We start from the raw sequence: 16,326 nt of genomic DNA, 5'->3' as shown, positions 1-16,326 counted from the left end.
CACTGACCCCCATCACGGGGTCAGGACCACTTTGGGTCCTGGCAGGGAACCACGAGCCCCCATCATGGGGTCAGATCCCAATTTGGGTCCTGGCAGGGACACAGCAGGCCCTGTCATGCTCACTGTGGGGTTCAACACCCACTTTGGGTCCTGGCAGGGCACCACTGACCCCCATCATGGGGTCAGCACCACTTTGGGTCCTGGCAGGGAACCACCAGCCTCCATCACCCCACATAATGGAGTCAGCAGCACTTTGGGTCCTGGCAGGGAACCACTGACCCCCATCATAGGGTCAGCACCACTTTGGGTCCTGGCAGGGCCCCCATCACCCCACACAATCCCTTTGGGTCCTGGCAGGGCACCACGGGCCCCCGTCACCCCACGGCTCCTGGCAGCACCGTGTGTCTGTCCCCTCAGGCCCGGTGTGCGGCGGGAGGTGTCCCCACACACGGTGGCCGCACGGTGACACTCGCGGTGACACTCGCGGTTGTTTACAAACACCTCCCTCCCCTCACAGCCCACCCCCGGTGCGGCGGGAAACGCTGAGGGGACAGCGGGGATCAGGGGGGCTCCGGTACCGGCGGGAAGCGCTGAGGGGACCAGGGGGGCTGAGGGGTCCCGGTACCGGCGGGAAGCGCTGAGGGGATCAGCGGGGCTCTGGTACCGGCGGGAAGCGCTGAGGGCCTCGGGGGGAAAGCCGGTACCGGCGGGAAGCGCTGAGGGGACCAGGGGGGATCAGGGGGGCTCCGGTACCGGCGGGAAGCTCCGGGAGGAGCTGAGGGGACCGGAGAAGGGACTCAGGGGGTCTCGGTACTGGCGGGAAGCGCTGAGGGGACAGTAGGGCTCGGGGGGTCCCGGTACCAGCGGGAGGCGCTGAGGGGACAGTGGGGATCAGGGGGATCAGGGGTCCCGGTACCTGTGAGAAGCTCCAGGAGGAGCTGATGGGACCGGAGAAGGGGTTCAGGGGGTCTCCCGAAGCGCTGAGGGGGCAGTGGGTCTGAGGGGTGCCGGTTCTTGCAAAAAGCGCTGAGGGGACCGGGTAAGGGGCTCAGGGGGTCTCCGGTACCGGCGGGAAGCGCTGAGGGGACAGCGGGGCTCGGGGAACCTCGGTGGCTGTGGGCGGCCCCGGGAAGCTCTCAGGGAGTGAGTGGGGGCAGATCGGGGGTCTCGGGGGTCCCGGTACTTGCGGGAAGCTCCGAGAAGAGCTGAGGGGACAGCGGGGCTCGGTACCCGCGGGAAGATCTGAGGGTCCAGGTGAGGATCGGGGGGTCTCGGTACCTGCGGGCGTCTCTGAGGGAGAGGGAAGGGGGAGCTCGGGGGGCGGCCCCGGGAAGCGCTGAGGGGCTCGAGCGGCGATGAGCTCGGGGGGACGCTTGGGGGGTCCCGGTATCCCCGGGAAGCTCTGAGGGGCTCGGGCTTCCCGGTAACTGCGGGAATCTCTGAGGGGTTCGGGGGCTGGGGGCATCGGGGGTCTCAGCGGTACCTTCGGGAAGCTCTGAGGGGCTCGGGGGATCCCTCCAGCTGCAAAAAGCTCTGAGGGGATCGAGGATGGGGAGCACTCGGGGGTCCCGGCGGTTCCTCCGGGAATCTTTGAGGGGCTCGGGGCGGTCACTCGGGGAAGCTCTGAGGGGCTCGGGGCGGTCACTCAGGGGGTCCCGGCGGTTCCTCCGGGAATTTCTGAGGGGCTCGGGATGGTCACTCGGGGGGTCCCGGCGGTACCTGCGGGCGCCTCCGGCGGCCCGGGCGCGGCGGGCGCGGGGGGCGGCGGCGGCGGCGGCGGGAGCGGGGCCGGGGCCGGCCCGGCGAAGATGTCGGGGGGCCCTCGGTGCCCGGCCAAGAGCGCAGCAGCGGCGGCGGCGGCGGCGTCTTCCTCCTCCTCTTCCTCGTCGTCCTCCTCGTCGTCGTCCTCCTCGTCCCCCTCGGACACCGCCATCTCCTCCTCCTCCTCCTCGTCCTCCCTCAGCGGGGACGCCATGGCCGGGTGAGGGGCGGGGGGCCGGGGGGACCCTCGGCGTGCGCCGCTCCCACCGCCCCAAACCGCCCCCGCCGCCGAGGCTGGGGGGGGGGTGGGGGGGGCTCGGTGTGAGGGGAAAGTGGGGAGGGGGCGGGACGGGGCGACCCCCCCCGGGCCGGGCCCGGCGGGGCCGCGCGGGGGGCGCGGGGGGGGGCGGCGGCGATGGGTTGAAAAACGCCCGGATCGGTTAAAATCGCCTCAGGGCGCGGGAGGCGGCGGGCGGCGGGACGGCGCCGGCAGCGAAAATGGCCGCCCCGGGTGTAATTTTAAAATAAACCCCCCCCCACCCCAACACACATACACAAAAAAAAAAAAAAAAAAAAAAAGAAAGAAGAGGAGGAAAAAAAAAAATATAATAATAATAAAAAACACACCCCGCTTAAAGGGGCGGGGGGGGGGGGGAAGGGGGAAAGGCGTAAAAAAATATGGAGGAGGGAGGGGTTAAAAATGAGGGAAAATGGGGGGGTGGTGCCCCCCCCCCCTTTCTTGAGGGGAAAAAAAAGCGCAAAATGGCCGAATGAGGGTTTTTTTTTAAAGTTGCCCCACACGCACCTTAGGGGAGGAAGGAGAGTGAAAAAGAGGCGAAAAAAGCCTTAAAAACACACAAAAAAGCGACAAAACCCAACCCGCGTAAGAGGGAGGGGAATTAAGGAGAGAAAAAAAAAATTTAAAATTAATATTAAAAAAAAAAAACAAAACAAGGAGGAAAGGGAAGCGTTGAGGGAGAGAATGAAGGAAATAAAAGGGAGAATTGAAAAGGAGTTAAATTGGAGGGGAAAGGAAGGGTGAAATGAAAAAATGGGGTGGAAAAATGGAAAAGGGGAGGAAGGAGAGGGAAAAAGGGGTAAAAATCGACATGAAAATGGAAAACGGGGAAGGAATGGGAAGAAAAAGGGAGGAATCAAGCTTAAAATTGATATGGTAAAGAAGGAGAGTGAAAAATAAACATGAATATTTCAAAAGGGAAGGGAATGGAAAAAAAGGTTAAAAATAAACAAAAAAATAGAAAGGGCTAAAAAAGGGTAAAAATCAACATCAAAAAAAAAAGCGCCAAAAAACCTTAAAAATCACCCGCGCCAAGTAAAAAAAAAAAAAAAATTAAAAACAAAACCCACGAAAAATCCTTAAAAACACCCCCCAAAAAAAAAAAAAAAACAACCAAAAAATCCAAAAGCACGAAACCCTTCAAAAATAATAAATCCCAAAGCTCCCCCCACCCCACCCCCCCCAGCCTTCGCCGCTACAGCCCGAGCAGGCGAATAATCCTCATCCTGCTCATTTTCGGGTATTTTTGCTCAGTTTTGGGGCCTCATTAATGATATTTTTTTGCTTTTCCCCCTCCCGCAGATCCCGGCTCGGCGAGGGACAAATATTTGTGTGGCCCCAGCCGGGGGGGACCCGAAGCCGGAGATTTTTCTGCATAAAACAAAGATGGCTGCGGTAAATTATTTCTTTTTTTTTTTTTTTTTCTGCCTTTTTTTTTTTTTTTTCTTCTCTTTCTCCTTATTCTTCCCCCCCCTCTCCTCACTCCCATAAAAATATTTCGGGGGGGGATTAATCAGTACTCATGCTCAGTGTGACATCAGCATAAATTGTTAAAGGTTAACTAGTTCCATACTCGTCACGCTTCCCTTTTTATTTTTTTAAAGGATTTTTACCCTTCCTTCCCCCCCCTCCTTCCTTTTTTTTTATCCGCCCATTCCTCCCCCCCTCCCTCGGTGATTTTAAACACGCGGTAAAAAAAAAAAAAAAAAATTAAAAAGCAAATTTTTTTTTTTAATTTTTTTTTTTTGTTCTTTCTCCCTCCCTCCTCGACTTTGAAATACTTGGGAAGGGAGTGGTTTGGTGGGTTGGGTTTTGGGGTTGTTGGGCTTTTTTTTTTTTTTCTTTTGGGTGTTTTTTTTTTTTTTTCTTCTTTTTTTGGAGTTTCTTTAAGGCTGCAGGGAGGAAGAACAAAAAAAAAAAAAAAGGGGGGGTTTATAAGGATTAAAAAAAAAAAAGGGTGAGGAAGGGGTTGGAAAGATGGAGGTGGGATTAAAAAAGGTTGGGAAAGATTGAAAAGGAATAAAAAAGATTGAAAAGGAATTAAAAAATTGAAAAGGGATAAAAAAGATTGAAAAGGGGGGAAGGTTGGGAAGGATTGAAAAGGGGGAAAAAAAGATTGGAAAATGAAAAAGGTTAAAAAGGAGAAAAGATTAAAAAGGGGAAAATATTGGGAAAAATTTTCAGTATTTTCCCCCTTTTTTCAATGGGGAAATTTCCCCCATTTTTCAATGGGAAATTTTCCATTTCCCTTGAAAAAGGGAAAAAGGATGAAAAAGGGGGAGAAGATTGGAAAAGGGGAAAAAATTGAAAAATAATAAAAAAAATAGAAAAGGGAAAAGGATTTTAAAAGATGAAAAAAGAAAAATGTGGAGAAAGGAAGAAATTGTTAGAAAAGAGAAAAGGTTGAAAGAAAAAATATTTTTAAAAAGATTGGAAAAGGGAAGAAGATTGGAAAAGGATGGGAAAAAGTAAAATGATGGAAAAGGGGAGAAATTATAAAGGGAAAAAATGAAAAAGGAAAAAAATACTCAAAAAGGGGAAAAATGGAAAAATATTTAAAAGGGTGAAAGTTTAGAAAATGTTCAAATTGAGAAAAATATTAAAAAAAGAGAAAAGTTACTAAAATGTTGAAAAATTGAGAAATATTAAAAAGGAAAAACATTTAAGAACTAAAAAAGGAGGGAAAGGAAAAAAGTTTGAATAAAGAAGAATAAAAGGGGAAAAGTATGAAAAAAGGGGGGAAATGAGAGAAAATGAAAATGTAGAAACAAACCAAAAACAAGATTAAAAATTTGAAAAATGAAAAGAAGAATCAAAAAAGGGGGAAAAGACTGAAAAAAGGGAAAAAGAATTAAAGGGGGGAGATAAAAAATGGAAAAAAGATTCAAAAGAGGGGAAAATAGTAAAAACAGGAAAAATACTTTAGAAAGGGGAAAATATTTTAAGAAGTGTGCAAGAATCAAAAAGGGAAAAGATTTGGAAAGATAAAGAGATGGAAAAAGCTTCAAAAAAGGGAAAAAATGTTAAAGAAAGGGGGAAAAATTGAGAAAAGGAGAAATCAGGAGAAGGGGATTCAAAAGAAGGAAGAAAAATTTAAAAAATACTGAAAAAAAGGGGGGGGGATTAAAAAAGGAAAAAGAAAATATTCAAATATTAAATCTTTTATTTCAATATTAAAAAGGGGAAGGAAAAAGGGTTTGAATTTCCCCCAAATCCAGGCCAAATCCTGCCCCAAAACCCCAGAGCTGAAATGGGGAATTTCTCCTCAGGGATGGTTTTTGGGGGTTAAATTGTCCCAAAATGCTCCAAAATCTCCCCAAAACCCCCAGGCTGTGCCTGCTCCGCCCCCACTGCTGGAATTTGCTGCATTTTTTTAATTTCCTTTCCTTTTTGGGGCCTTTTTTGCCCCAGAACTCTGGGGTTGATGCCTTGGGGCAGCAGAGGAGCCCCCCCAGCAGCTGAATTTACCCCAAAACGATGGAAAATTGGGTGAAAACCACTCCAGGTTTGGGGTTTTACCTATTTGGGGTCTTTTTTACCCAAAAGTTGCTCCTGGTTGTTGTTACCCAGCACCAGGAACCCCCAGAGACCCCAAAATCCACCCAGAACCCCATGGGACACCATGAGAACCCCAAAATCCACCCCAAAATCCACCCAAAACCTGGTGGGATGCCATGAGAACCCCAAAATCCACCCAAAATCCCCCCAAAATCCACCCAAAACCTGGTGGGATGCCATGAGAACCCCAAAATCCACCCAAAATCCACCCAGAACCCCATGGGACACCATGAGAACCCCAAAATCCTCACAAATGCCCCAAATTCTCCTCCCAAACCCTCATGTGACACCCCCAGAACCCCAAAATTGCCCCAAATGTCCCCAAACCTTTGTGTGACACCCCCAGAACCCCCAAATTCCCCCAAAATCCACCCAAATTCTTGGGTGACACCCCCAGAACCCCCAAAATCCACCCAGAACCTGGTGTGACACCACAAGGACCCCAAAATTGCCCGAAATGTCCCCAAACCTTTGGGTGACACCCCCAGAACCCCGAAATGCCCCCAAATGTCCCCAAACCCTCGTGTGACACCACAAGGACCCCAAAATCCTCACAAATGTCCCCAAACCCTCGTGTGACACCACAAGGACCCCAAAATCCTCACAAATGTCCCCAAACCCTCGTGTGACACCACAAGGACCCCAAAATGCCCCCAAATGTCCCCAAAACCTCGTGTGACGCCCCAGAGCGCCCCCAAAGCCCAGAGGTGACATTCTGGGGGCCGTTGGTGGCTTTTGTCCCCCCGAGCCCTCCCCCAGGGACATTTTTGGGGCGTTTTGCTCCTTTTTGCCCGTTTTGCCTCCGTTTGGTGGCTCTGAGCCCTGAGGCCACCCCCGTGTCACCCAGGGCTGTCACTTTGTCACCCAGGGGGTGTCACTTTGTCACCAGGGGTGGCACCCGGCCGTGCCCGGGGCACTGGCACAGCCCCAGGAGGGTGGCACTGCCCCACGGCGGTGTCACCGCGGTGTCACCGGGTCAGGAGGTGACAGTGCCAGCACCGCCTGTGTCCTGAAGGGGGACGGTGACAACAGCGCCGTGGGGACATCGGGGACAGCTGGGGAGGGACTGGGAGAGGGGACAGGGGACACTGGGGATGGGGATGGGGACAGGGGACACTGGGGACAGGGATGGGGACAGGGGACGGGACACTGGGGATAGGGACAGGGGACAGGGACAGGGGACGGGACATGGAAAGGGACAGGGATGAGGACAGGGATGGGGACAGGGACAGGGGACGGGACAGGGGATGGGGACGGGGACAGGGAGAGGGGACAGGGGACACTGGGGACAGGGATGGGGACAGGGGACAGGGACAGGGAACGGGACAGGGGACATTGGGGATAGGGATGGGGACAGAGGGACAGGGATGGGGACAGGGGACAGGGATGGGGACATAGAAGACAGGGGTAGGGACAAGGACGGGGGACAGGGGACATTGGGGACAGGGGATGGGGACAGGGGACATTTGGGATAGGGATAGGGATGGGGACAGGGGCAGGGATGGGGACAGGGGACGAGGACAGGGGACACAATGAGGGACAGGAGACATGGAGAGGTGGCACAGAAAGACAGACACAGGGACAGGTGACACAGCCACAGGGACAGGTGACAAGGACAGCTGGTCAGGGACAGGTGACAGACACAGGGACAGGTGACAAGGACAGACAGACGCATGGACAGGTGACAGACAGGTGAGACGGACAGACAGACACACGGACAGCCGGGAACCCCCCCCATTGTCACCAAGGGCTGTCCCCGAGTGTGTCCCCTCCCCCAAATTCCGATTTATTCGGGCTCCAAAAAGTCACAATTGGCCCCAAAATTGGGCCCCCCCCCCCCCCCCCCAAAGAGGGACCCACCCAGACAAGGGCAGACCCCAATGGGGGGGGTGGCCCTGAGCCCCAAATTTGGGGGGGGGGTTGGGGGTCCCCCTTCCCCTCTGGGGTGACGTCATCACCCGCGGCCTGCAGGAGGAGGGGGCGCGCCTGGGTTTGGGGGGTCACGGAGGGGAGACCCCGCCCCCCCCATAAAGGGGACCCCCGACCCCTCACGGCCCCCACAGCTCCCCCCAGACCCCCCTGAGCCCCCCCAGCCCCTCAGGGCCCCCTCCCCGCACCTCGGGGCCGCTCAGGCCGAGCCCGCGCCGCCCGTCGCCATGGCAACGCCGCCGGAAACCCCGGCCCTGCGCGCCGCGGGGCGTGCTGGGAAACGTAGTCCTTGTGGTTATTCTATTCTATTCTATTACCGCGCGGTGCGTGCTGGGAAATGCAGTCACGGCTCTGTAGCCGCTATCGCTGCCGCGCAGGGCGCGGTGCACGCCGGGAGTTGTGGTCCGTAGCTCCGCCCCCCCGTGCCGCGCCAGGGCTGCCGGGAAGCGGCGCCATCATGGCGGATCCGCCGGAGGAGGCGGGGGCCGGCCCGGCCGTGAGTGGGGGGCGCGGGCGGGAATTTGGGGAGATTTTAGGGAGAATTTGGGGTGTCTGAGGGACTGGGGGCGCGGCAGGGCTGCCCTATGGATCCTGGGGACACCAGAGGAGGAGCTGGGGGGCGGTGCAGGGTCCTGAGGGGAGATTCGGGGGGCTCTGAGGGCTCGGGGCTGAGGAGGGGCGGGGGGACTGTGAGAACCGGGGGGGTTGTGAGGGTGTCTGGGGGAGATGTGGGGGGGATCTGGGGTTTATGGGGGGCCACAGGGGCTGGGGGAAGGTTCAGGGGGGCCATAGGGATTGGGGGAGAATTTTTGGGGCGGGGGGAGGTTTATGGGGTCCATAGGGGCTGAGGGGGTGGGGGAAGAGGGGCTTGGGGAGGGTTTTGGGGCTGAGGGAGGTTTGGGGAAGCCATAGGGACTGGGGAATATTTTGGAGGAGGTTTTTGGGGGGTCCCATAGGTGCTGGGTGGGTGTTTTGGGGCTGGGGGAGTTTTGGGGAGAGGGGCCATAGGGATAAGGGAATATTTTGGGGCTGTGGGAGATTTTTGGGGGGATTCCCATAGGGACTGGGGGAGATTTGGGGGGGGGGCCCATAGGAACTGGGGATTATTTTGGGGCTCTGGGAGGTTTTTTGAGGAGGGGTCCCATAAGCGCTGTTTGGGTTTTTTGTGGCCGGGGTCCCCGCATTCCTCCCCAGCCCCATCCCGGCTGTTCCGGGGGGGTCTCACCCGTTCCCCCCCCCCCGTCCCCCCCAGGCCGGGCCGGGGGTCGCGGGGCCCCCCCGGGGGCGGCAGCGTCTGGAGGCGCTGCTGAACCGCAGCCTCCGCATCCGCATGTCCGACGGGCGGACCCTGGTGGGGGCGTTCCTGTGCACGGACCGCCAGAGCAACGTGATCCTGGGCTCGGCGCAGGAGTTCCTGAAAGCCGCAGGTCTGGGGGGGTCCTGGGGGGTTCTGGGGGGGTTTTGGGGGGGATTTGGGGGTCTGGGAGGGGTGGGAGCATCCCCGAGCTCTGACTGCCAGAGCAACGTGATCCTGGGCTCTGCGCAGGAATTCCTGAAAGCCGCAGATCTGGGGGGGTCCTGGGGAGGATTTGGGGTGTTCTGGGGGGTTTTGGGGGGTCCTGGGGGAGTTTTGGGGGTCTGGGGGGAGTTTTGGGGGGGCCTGGGGAGTTTTGGGGGTCTGGGGGGAGTTTTGGGGGGGGTTTTGGGGGATTTTTGGGGGGATTCTGAGGGTCTGAGAGGGGTGGGAGCATCCCCAAGCTCTGACTGCCAGGGCAACGGGATCCTGGGCTCTGCACAGGAATTCCTGAAAGTTTGGGGGACTTAGGGGCAGTTTTGGGGGTCTGGGGGGAGTTTTGGGGCTCTGGAGGGAGTTTTGGGGGTGTTCTGGGGGATTTTTGGGGGGATTCTGGGGGTCTGAGGGGGTGGGAGCATCCCCAAGCTCTGACTGCCAGAGCAATGGGATCCTGGGCTCTGCACAGGAATTCCTGAAAGCTGCGGGTCCTGGGGGGGCTTTGGGGTTTTTTAGGGGTTTTTGGGTTTTTTGGGGTTTTATTGGGGTATTTAGGGGATCTTGGGGGTCTGTGGGGGGGGGTCTGGGTTTTTCTTTTTAGGGAATTTTGGGGTTTTTTTAAGGGGGTTTTTGAGTTTTTTGGGGGTGGATCTGAGGGTCTGGGGGAGGTGGGTGTGGGTTTATTTGGGGCGATCTTTGGGGTTTTTTGGGGCGATCTTTGGGGTTTATTTGGGGTTTTTTGGGGCGATCTTTGGGGTTTATTTGGGGCGATCTTTGGGGTTTTTTTGGGGGGATCTTTGGGGGATTTTTAGGGGGGTCTTTCCGGGTTTTTTTGTGGGGATTTTTGGGGGTTTTCGTGGGGATTTTGGGGTTTTTCAGGGGGGAAGTTGGGGCTTACTTGGGGCAGCCTTTGGGGTTTTTTGGGGGGACCTTCAGAGGATTTTTAACGGGGTCTTTGGGGGTTTTTTTGTGGGGACTTTTGGGGGTTTTTCACGGGGGTCTTTCAGGGTTTTTTTGGGTGGTCGTGGGTGTTTTTAGGGGTTTTTTTGGGGGGGTTCTGAGCCCTTTTCTCCCCTCTCCAGACGCGTTCCCGGGCAGTGAACCCCGAGTTCTGGGGCTGGCCATGGTCCCCGGGCACCACATTGTGTCCATCGAGGTGGAGCCCCCCTACCCCTGAGGGACCCCAGGGTGGGCCCCAAAAACACCTGAGAGACCCCAAAACACCTGATGAACCCCAGAAACACCGGATGGACCCCAAAAACCACCGGATGGACCCCAAAAACACCTGAGAGACCCCAAAAACACCTGAGAGACCCCAAAATTTCCTGAGAGACCCCAAAAACACCGGATGGACCCCAAAATCTCCTGAGAGACCCCAAAAACACCTGAGGGACCCCAAAAACACCGGATGGACTCCAAAACCACCCGAGGGACCCCGAAACCACCTGAGGGATGCCAAAAACATCTGAGAGACCCCAAAAACATCTGAGAGACCCCAAAAACACCGGATGGACCCCAAAATCTCCTGAGAGAGCTCAAAAACACCTGAGAGACCCCAAAATCTCCTGAGAGACCCCAAAAGCACTGGATGGACCCCAAAAACCACCGGATGGACCCCAAAAGCACCGGATGGACCCTAAAACCACCTGAGAGACCCCAAAAACACCTGAGCGACCCCAAAACCACTTGAGAGACCCCAAAACACCTGAGAGACCCTAAAAACACCTGAGAGACCCCCCCATGGACCCCGAAACCTGATGGACCCTCCCCAAAACCACTTGGGGACCCCCCCAATGCCTCAATGACCCCCCCCAAGGCTTTGAGTGTCCCCCCCGTCCCCCAAAATGTCCCTGGGGGGTTTTTGGGGTCCCCATTAAAGCCCCCCCCTTGGTGCCACCGTCCCCGTGTGACCTCGTGGGTGTCCCCGTCCCCCCCTCCCCAAATTCCTGAGCCCCCCCCACCCACCCAATTCCTGAGCCCCCCAAATTCCTGAGCCCCTCCCCAAATTCCTGCCCCACCCCTCCCCAATTTCCTGAGCCCCCCCACCCCAATTCCTGCCCCATCAGGGCCCCTCCCCCCTGCCCCAATCCCGCCCCTCCCCCACTCCCCCGGACCCCTCCCCAATCCCGCCCCTCCCCCACGGAGCCGTCGGGCTTTGCCATTAATTTAATCTCAGGTACAAAATAGCTTCTGGGGGGGGGAGGGGAGCACCCGCCCCTCCCCCACCCCCGCAAACACCGGGGGGGGGGGGGGTCCCGGCCGGGGGGGGGAGGGGGGATACGGGGGTGGGGGGGAGGGGTGGGGCGGCCGCAGGGCCCAGCACCATAATGGGGGGAGGGGGGGGTGGGGTGGGGGCGGGGCGAGGGGGGGGGACACACACCCGCCCCTCCCCCCACAAAGGTCAGGGGTCACCGGGTGATGGGACAAGGGGGGGGGAGGGGGGGAGGGGTCACGGGGACCAAAAACCTCCCCCCCCCATCCCCTCCCCTCCCCCCCCCCTCGGGAGTCGGGGACCCCCCCCCCAATAAATAAAGCGACCCCTCCCCCCCCCCTCCCCGCGTATAAATTAAAAAAGAGGAAAAAAAATAAAGAAAAAGGAAAAAAAAACCCGACAACAACAAAAAATCATTTACAAAAAAAAGCAAAAAAACCCAAAAGGAGGCTCGGGGAAAGGGGGGGGAGGGGCACCCCAAGGCCCCTCCCCCCGCGGGGGGGCTCCTGCCGCCCCCCCTTTTTGGGGGGAGGGGTAGCACAGGCCCCTCCCCCCTTTGCACCATGGGTTGGGGGGGAGCCCCTCCCCCCCCGTAGAGACCTGAGCCCCGCCCCGCGAGGGGGGAGGGGCGGAGGGGGGGGAGGGGCACCTCCCCCCCCCCCCAATAAAAATCCTGCCCCTCCCCCACCCCCCCGTGCCCCTCCCCCCGGCCCGGACCCGTATGGGGGGGGAGGGGCGGCTGCTGGTGGGGGCGGGGCGAGTTTTTGGTTGAATCTTGGCAAGGGGTCCGACCCCCCCCAATAAAAGTGCCCCTCCCCCCCCGCCCCTCCCCCCTTTTAATGCTGAGGGGAGGGGGCGGGGACCCCCCCCAGGCTCCCCTTTGTGGTGGGGGAGGGGCACGAACCCCCCTCCCCCTAAAATAATGGGGGAGGGGCAAAGCCTCCCCTCCCCCCCCCAACCCCCTCAGAGTTCGGAGCCCCCAAAATGTGGGGGTGGGGGAGGGGCAGCAGAGAGACCCCCCCCATCCCCCCCCGCGGGGGGAGGGGCTTTGTCAATCCTAGAAATGGGGATTTTTGTAGAAAATCGGAGTTTTTGCACCCAAAGCTTTGTCCTTGTCCGTCCAGGTCCAGACCATTTTTGGGGCCATTTCTCCGTGAATAAATAAAAAGTGTTCGTGGTGGGGGGGAGGGGCGGGGCCCCCCCCCGGCCCCTCCCCCGCCCTGGGGGGGGCCCTGGACTCATCTGGGGGTCGGCGGCGTCACCTGGGGGGGGAGGGGAATGGGGTGGGGTCACCTCAGCACCGCCCCCTTGGGGACACCGGGAGGGGACGGTGCCCACGCTGGGTGTCCCCAGCCCCTGGATGTCCCCAGGTGTGTCCCCAGCCCAGGGTGGTACTGGCCCAGCTGTCCCCAGGTGTGTCCCCAGCTGTCCCACATCTGTCCCCACCTGTCCCCATCATGTGCCTCCATGTGCCCCCAGGTGTATCCCAGCCATCCTAACTGTCCCAGGTGTGTCCCCAGTTGTGTCCCCAGGTGTCCCCATCTGTCCCAGGTGTGTCCCCACCTGTCCCCGTGTTACCCCAGGTGTATCCCAGCCCTCCCAGCTGTGTCCCCAGGTGTCCTCAGGTGTCCCCAGGTGTGTCCTCAGGTGTCCCCAGGTGTGTCCCCAGCTGTCCCCAGGTGTATCCCCAGGTGTGTCCCCAGCTGTGTCCCCAGGTTGTTCCCAGGTGTCCCCAGCTGTGTCCCCAGCTGTCCCCAGGTGTGTCCCCAGGTGTCCCCAGGTTGTCCCCAGGTTGTCCCCAGGTGTCCCCAGCTGTGCCCCCAGGCGTATCCCAGCCCTCCCAGCTGTGTCCCCAGGTTGTCCCCAGGTGTATCCCCAGGTGTCCCCAGGTGTCCCCAGCTGTGCCTCCAGGTGTCCCCAGGTTGTCCCCAGCTGTGTCCCCAGGTGTCCCCAGGTGTATCCCCAGGTGTATCCCCAGGTGTCCCCAGGTGTATCCCCCCAGGTGTATCCCCAGGTGTCCCCAGGTATCCCCAGGTATCCCCAGGTTGTCCCCAGGTGTCCCCAGCTGTCCCCAGGTGTCCCCAGGTGTATCCCCAGGTGTATCCCCAGGTGTCCCCAGGTGTATCCCCAGGTGTATCCCCAGGTGTCCCCAGGTATCCCCAGGTGTCCCCATGTGTGTCCCCAGGTGTCCCCAGGTGTCCCCAGCTGCGCTCACCAGGGTGAAGCCGTCGTAGATCTGCATCAGCTCCTCGGTCTTGTACTGCTCGAGGACGATGACGCCGGCCAGGCCCCCGGCGCGGCGCCGCGCGCAGCCCTCGCAGTGCACCAGGTACGTGTTGCGCCCGCCCGTCTCGCTCGTCACAAACAGGATGTTGAACACCTCCACCTGCAACCGGGGACAGGGGACACAGGGGACACGGGGGACACGGGGGACACAGGGGACACGGGGGACACGGGGACACAGGGGACAGGGCAGGGTCAGCGCAGTGCACGGGGGACACCACACGGTCACGGGGCAGCGTGGCCAGCACGGCCCAGGGCCAGGAGAGTGGACAGGGACAGCACAAGGGCAGGGGAATGGTCAGTGGGGGGACAGGGACAGGCAGGGGAGTGGCCAGTGGGGGGACAGGGACAGGGACAGCCAGGGGAGTGGTCAGTGAGGGGACAGGGACAGTCAGGGGAGTGGTCAGTGAGGGGACAGGGACAGGAGAGTGGTCAGTGGGGGGACAGGGACAGGAGAGTGGTCAGTGGGGGGACAGGGACAGCATGGTCAGGGGAGTGGTCAGGGACATCCCACAGCTAAGGACAAGGCCACCCCAGGGCTGTGTCCCCAGCCCATCCCCAGCCCCGTGTCAGTGTCCCCAGCCCATCCCCAGCCCCATGGCAGTGTCCCCAGCCCTGTCCCCAGCCCCGTGTCAGTGTCCCAGCCCTGTCCCCAGCCCCATGGCAGTGTCACAGCCCTGTCCCCAGCCCCGTGGCGGTGTCCCCAGCCCCATGGCAGTGTCCCAGCCCTGTCCCCAGCCCTGTCCCCAGCCCATCCCCATCCCCATGGCAGTGTCCCCAGCCCTGTCCCCGCGCTGCTGGCACTCACGTCACACTCGTTGCAGTAGTAGGCCGGCTCGTCCTTGACGCGGCCCTGGTAGGCGATTTTCTTCCCCGCGCGCACCAGGCTCTCGCGCTGCACCTGGCAGTGCTTGATGGACTGCAGCAGGCAGTACCTGGGACACAGGGGACACGAGGGGACACCTGAGCCACCTGGGGCACCTTGGGCACCTGGGGCACCTGGGGCAGCTGGGGCAGCTGGGGCAGCTGGGACATCTGGGACACCTGAGACACCTGGGACACCTGGGACATCTGGGGGACCTGGGACATCTGGGACACCTGAGATACCTGGGACACCTGGGGCAGCTGGGACACCTGAGGCACCTGGGACACCTGTGGCACCCACCATGGGGACACCATTACCAGGGACATTGTCACCCCCTGCCACCCATGACAAGCGCATTGTCACCAGGGGCACTGTCACCCGCTGTCACCCGCTGTTGGGGACACCGTCACTGTCACCAGGGTCCCACCCACCACCCAAGCCACCAAGTCCCCCTGCCCCACTGTGTCCCCATCCCCACCCTGTCCACGTCCCTCCCCCCCCAGGTGTCCCCAGGTGTCCCCAGGTGTCCCCAGGTGTCCCCTCGCTCACTTGATCATCTTGTAGAGGTCGGGGTCGCTGATCTTGACGGTCCTGGCCACGTTCCAGGACACGTGGATCATGGGCACGATGGACTTGACGTTCTTCACCTCGTTCCACTCGTAGCGCTCCAGGGCCAGCTGGTACTGGTACGCTGGGGACAGGGGGACAGCGGGGATGGCACCGCGCCCCTGGGGACACCCGGGACACACGGACAGCCCCGAGACACACGGACACCCCTGGGATGCTCCAACGCCACCACCTGGCAGCACCCACAGTGAGTTCTCAATATCCCCAATGTCCCCATGTCCCCATGTCCCCTCACCCATCAGCGGCCCCACGTTCCAGGCGATGTTGTTGTCACCCCCAGTGTCCCCAATGTCCCCAGTGTCCCCAATGTCCCCGTGTCCCTCACCCGTCAGCGGCCCCACGTTCCAGGCGATGTTGTTGTCACCCCCCAATGTCCCCTCAGTGTCCCCATGTCCCTCACCCGTCAGCGGCCCCACGTTCCAGGCGATGTTGTTGCACCAGCCCGTGGCCTGCACCCAGTGCACGGTGCCGGCGTTGATCCACACCAGGTCCCCGGGGCGCTGCACGAACCGGTACACGGGGATGTTGGAGCGGTACAGGTCCTCCAGGATGGGCCACCACGAGCCCGTCAGGTAATCCACGCCGTGCCTGCGCCGGGGGCGTGGTCAGAGACAGCCCCGCCCACACCCGGACGCGCCCGCGCAGCCACGCCCCGCTCCATCCCAACCAACCCTGAATTGATCCCCGGGGCTGGGAAATGGGGGTTGGCCACGCCCACTGCGCTTGGCCACACCCCCATGTAGAACCACACCCATACATTATCAGGCCACGCCCACTGCGCTTGGCCACACCCCCATGTAGAAGCACACGCACATTATCAGGCCACGCCCACTGCACTTGGCCACGCCCACTGCACTTGTCACGCCCCCATGTAGAACTACACCCATACATTATCAGGCCATGCCCACTGCAGTTGGCCACACCCCCATGTAAAAACAGGCCCATTGCATTTGGCCACACCCCCATGTAGAACCACACCCATGGATTATCAGGCCACACCCACTGGCTCTGCCCAGGCCACACCCCCAATCATTTAATAGCAATTATTGTGTGGTGGTCTCTTTATGCATACCCCGCCCCCTTTTCTTCAAACCACGCCCATTTTTCTGCAGGCCCCACCCACCCGCCACAGCAGGCGGAGATTTTCTCCCAGTAGCGCTGCCCCAACAACCGCACCTCCTTTGTGCAAGCCCCTCCCCTTTCACCGACCCCACCTTTTATGCAAACCACGCCCGTTTCATGCAAACCACGCCCCCTTTCGCGCAGGCCCCTCCCACCTGTCG

General features: G+C 59.3%; 3 protein-coding genes and 1 long non-coding RNA gene across 15 annotated transcripts in view; 1 reads left to right on the top strand and 3 right to left on the bottom strand.

The window, feature by feature from the left end:
* The window catches only part of CHD3 (chromodomain helicase DNA binding protein 3), a 50,856-nt gene extending 48,401 nt beyond the window's left edge, over nucleotides 1-2,455 (bottom strand). The window contains exon 1 of one of the 2 annotated variants that reach the window (XM_071420097.1): nucleotides 1,730-2,455. In XM_071420097.1, coding sequence (XP_071276198.1) covers nucleotides 1,730-1,975 — 246 coding nt within the window. In that variant the 5' untranslated portion in view covers nucleotides 1,976-2,455. Of the gene's footprint in view, nucleotides 1-1,719 lie in introns of both variants that reach the window. The other variant, XM_071420096.1, reaches the window with a different exon arrangement.
* Nucleotides 2,456-3,255: 800 nt separating this feature from the next.
* Nucleotides 3,256-10,793, top strand: NAA38 (N-alpha-acetyltransferase 38, NatC auxiliary subunit). Of its 10 annotated transcripts, none has more exons than XR_011677857.1 (5): nucleotides 7,890-8,042; nucleotides 8,799-8,973; nucleotides 10,139-10,261; nucleotides 10,402-10,441; nucleotides 10,642-10,793. XR_011677857.1 is itself a non-coding variant. In XM_071420107.1 (4 exons), the coding sequence occupies exons 1-3, from the start codon at nucleotides 8,004-8,006 to the stop codon at nucleotides 10,231-10,233; spliced, it is 309 nt and encodes a 102-aa protein (XP_071276208.1). In that variant the 5' UTR covers nucleotides 7,890-8,003; the 3' UTR covers nucleotides 10,234-10,261; nucleotides 10,602-10,793. The 10 variants fall into 10 exon arrangements, 6 of the variants coding, with proteins under 6 accessions (XP_071276208.1, XP_071276207.1, XP_071276206.1 ...); XR_011677856.1 differs by lacking the exon at nucleotides 10,402-10,441 and adding an exon at nucleotides 10,322-10,361; XR_011677855.1 differs by adding an exon at nucleotides 10,322-10,361 and having other exon boundaries at nucleotides 10,402-10,793.
* On the bottom strand, nucleotides 9,032-10,905 carry LOC139586586 (uncharacterized). Of its 2 annotated transcripts, none has more exons than XR_011677859.1 (3): nucleotides 10,782-10,905; nucleotides 10,141-10,722; nucleotides 9,032-9,113 (listed from the first exon to the last, which is right to left on the bottom strand). It is a non-coding gene; the product is annotated as an uncharacterized lncRNA (long non-coding RNA). The 2 variants fall into 2 exon arrangements; XR_011677860.1 differs by having other exon boundaries at nucleotides 10,762-10,885.
* Nucleotides 10,906-11,207: 302 nt separating this feature from the next.
* Nucleotides 11,208-15,782, bottom strand: LOC139586578 (lysine-specific demethylase 6B-like). Its single transcript, XM_071420095.1, has 6 exons — nucleotides 15,715-15,782; nucleotides 15,369-15,631; nucleotides 14,966-15,107; nucleotides 14,360-14,486; nucleotides 13,484-13,654; nucleotides 11,208-12,530 (listed from the first exon to the last, which is right to left on the bottom strand). Exons 1-6 carry the CDS (start codon nucleotides 15,780-15,782, stop codon nucleotides 12,507-12,509), a joined length of 795 nt encoding a protein of 264 aa, XP_071276196.1. The 3' UTR covers nucleotides 11,208-12,506.
* Between the last annotated feature and the right edge of the window lie 544 nt (nucleotides 15,783-16,326).

The sequence above is a fragment of the Agelaius tricolor genome, unplaced genomic scaffold (genome assembly GCF_023055355.1).
Source record: "Agelaius tricolor isolate 1412-34295 unplaced genomic scaffold, bAgeTri1.0.p SCAF_125, whole genome shotgun sequence".
Taxonomy (NCBI): Eukaryota; Metazoa; Chordata; class Aves; order Passeriformes; family Icteridae; genus Agelaius; species Agelaius tricolor.
The sequence above is the reverse complement of the archived record's forward strand: the minus strand, read 5'-3'. Positions and strand labels throughout refer to the sequence as shown.

Bases quoted from the DNA above. Each gene is read 5' to 3' on its own strand.
- NAA38 (XM_071420107.1), top strand. From the start codon at position 8,004: ATGGCGGATCCGCCGGAGGAGGCGGGGGCCGGCCCGGCC. The intron at 8,043-8,798 runs GTGAGTGGGGGG...CGTCCCCCCCAG, and splicing joins AGGCGGGGGCCGGCCCGGCC to GCCGGGCCGGGGGTCGCGGG. The intron at 8,974-10,138 runs GTCTGGGGGGGT...TCCCCTCTCCAG, and splicing joins GGAGTTCCTGAAAGCCGCAG to ACGCGTTCCCGGGCAGTGAA.
- LOC139586578 (XM_071420095.1), bottom strand. From the start codon at position 15,782: ATGGGGGTGTGGCCAAGCGCAGTGGGCGTGGCCAACCCCCATTTCCCA. The intron at 15,632-15,714 runs GTTGGTTGGGAT...CCCCCGGCGCAG, and splicing joins GCCCCGGGGATCAATTCAGG to GCACGGCGTGGATTACCTGA. The intron at 14,487-14,965 runs GTGAGCGAGGGG...CCTGTGTCCCAG, and splicing joins GACCTCTACAAGATGATCAA to GTACTGCCTGCTGCAGTCCA.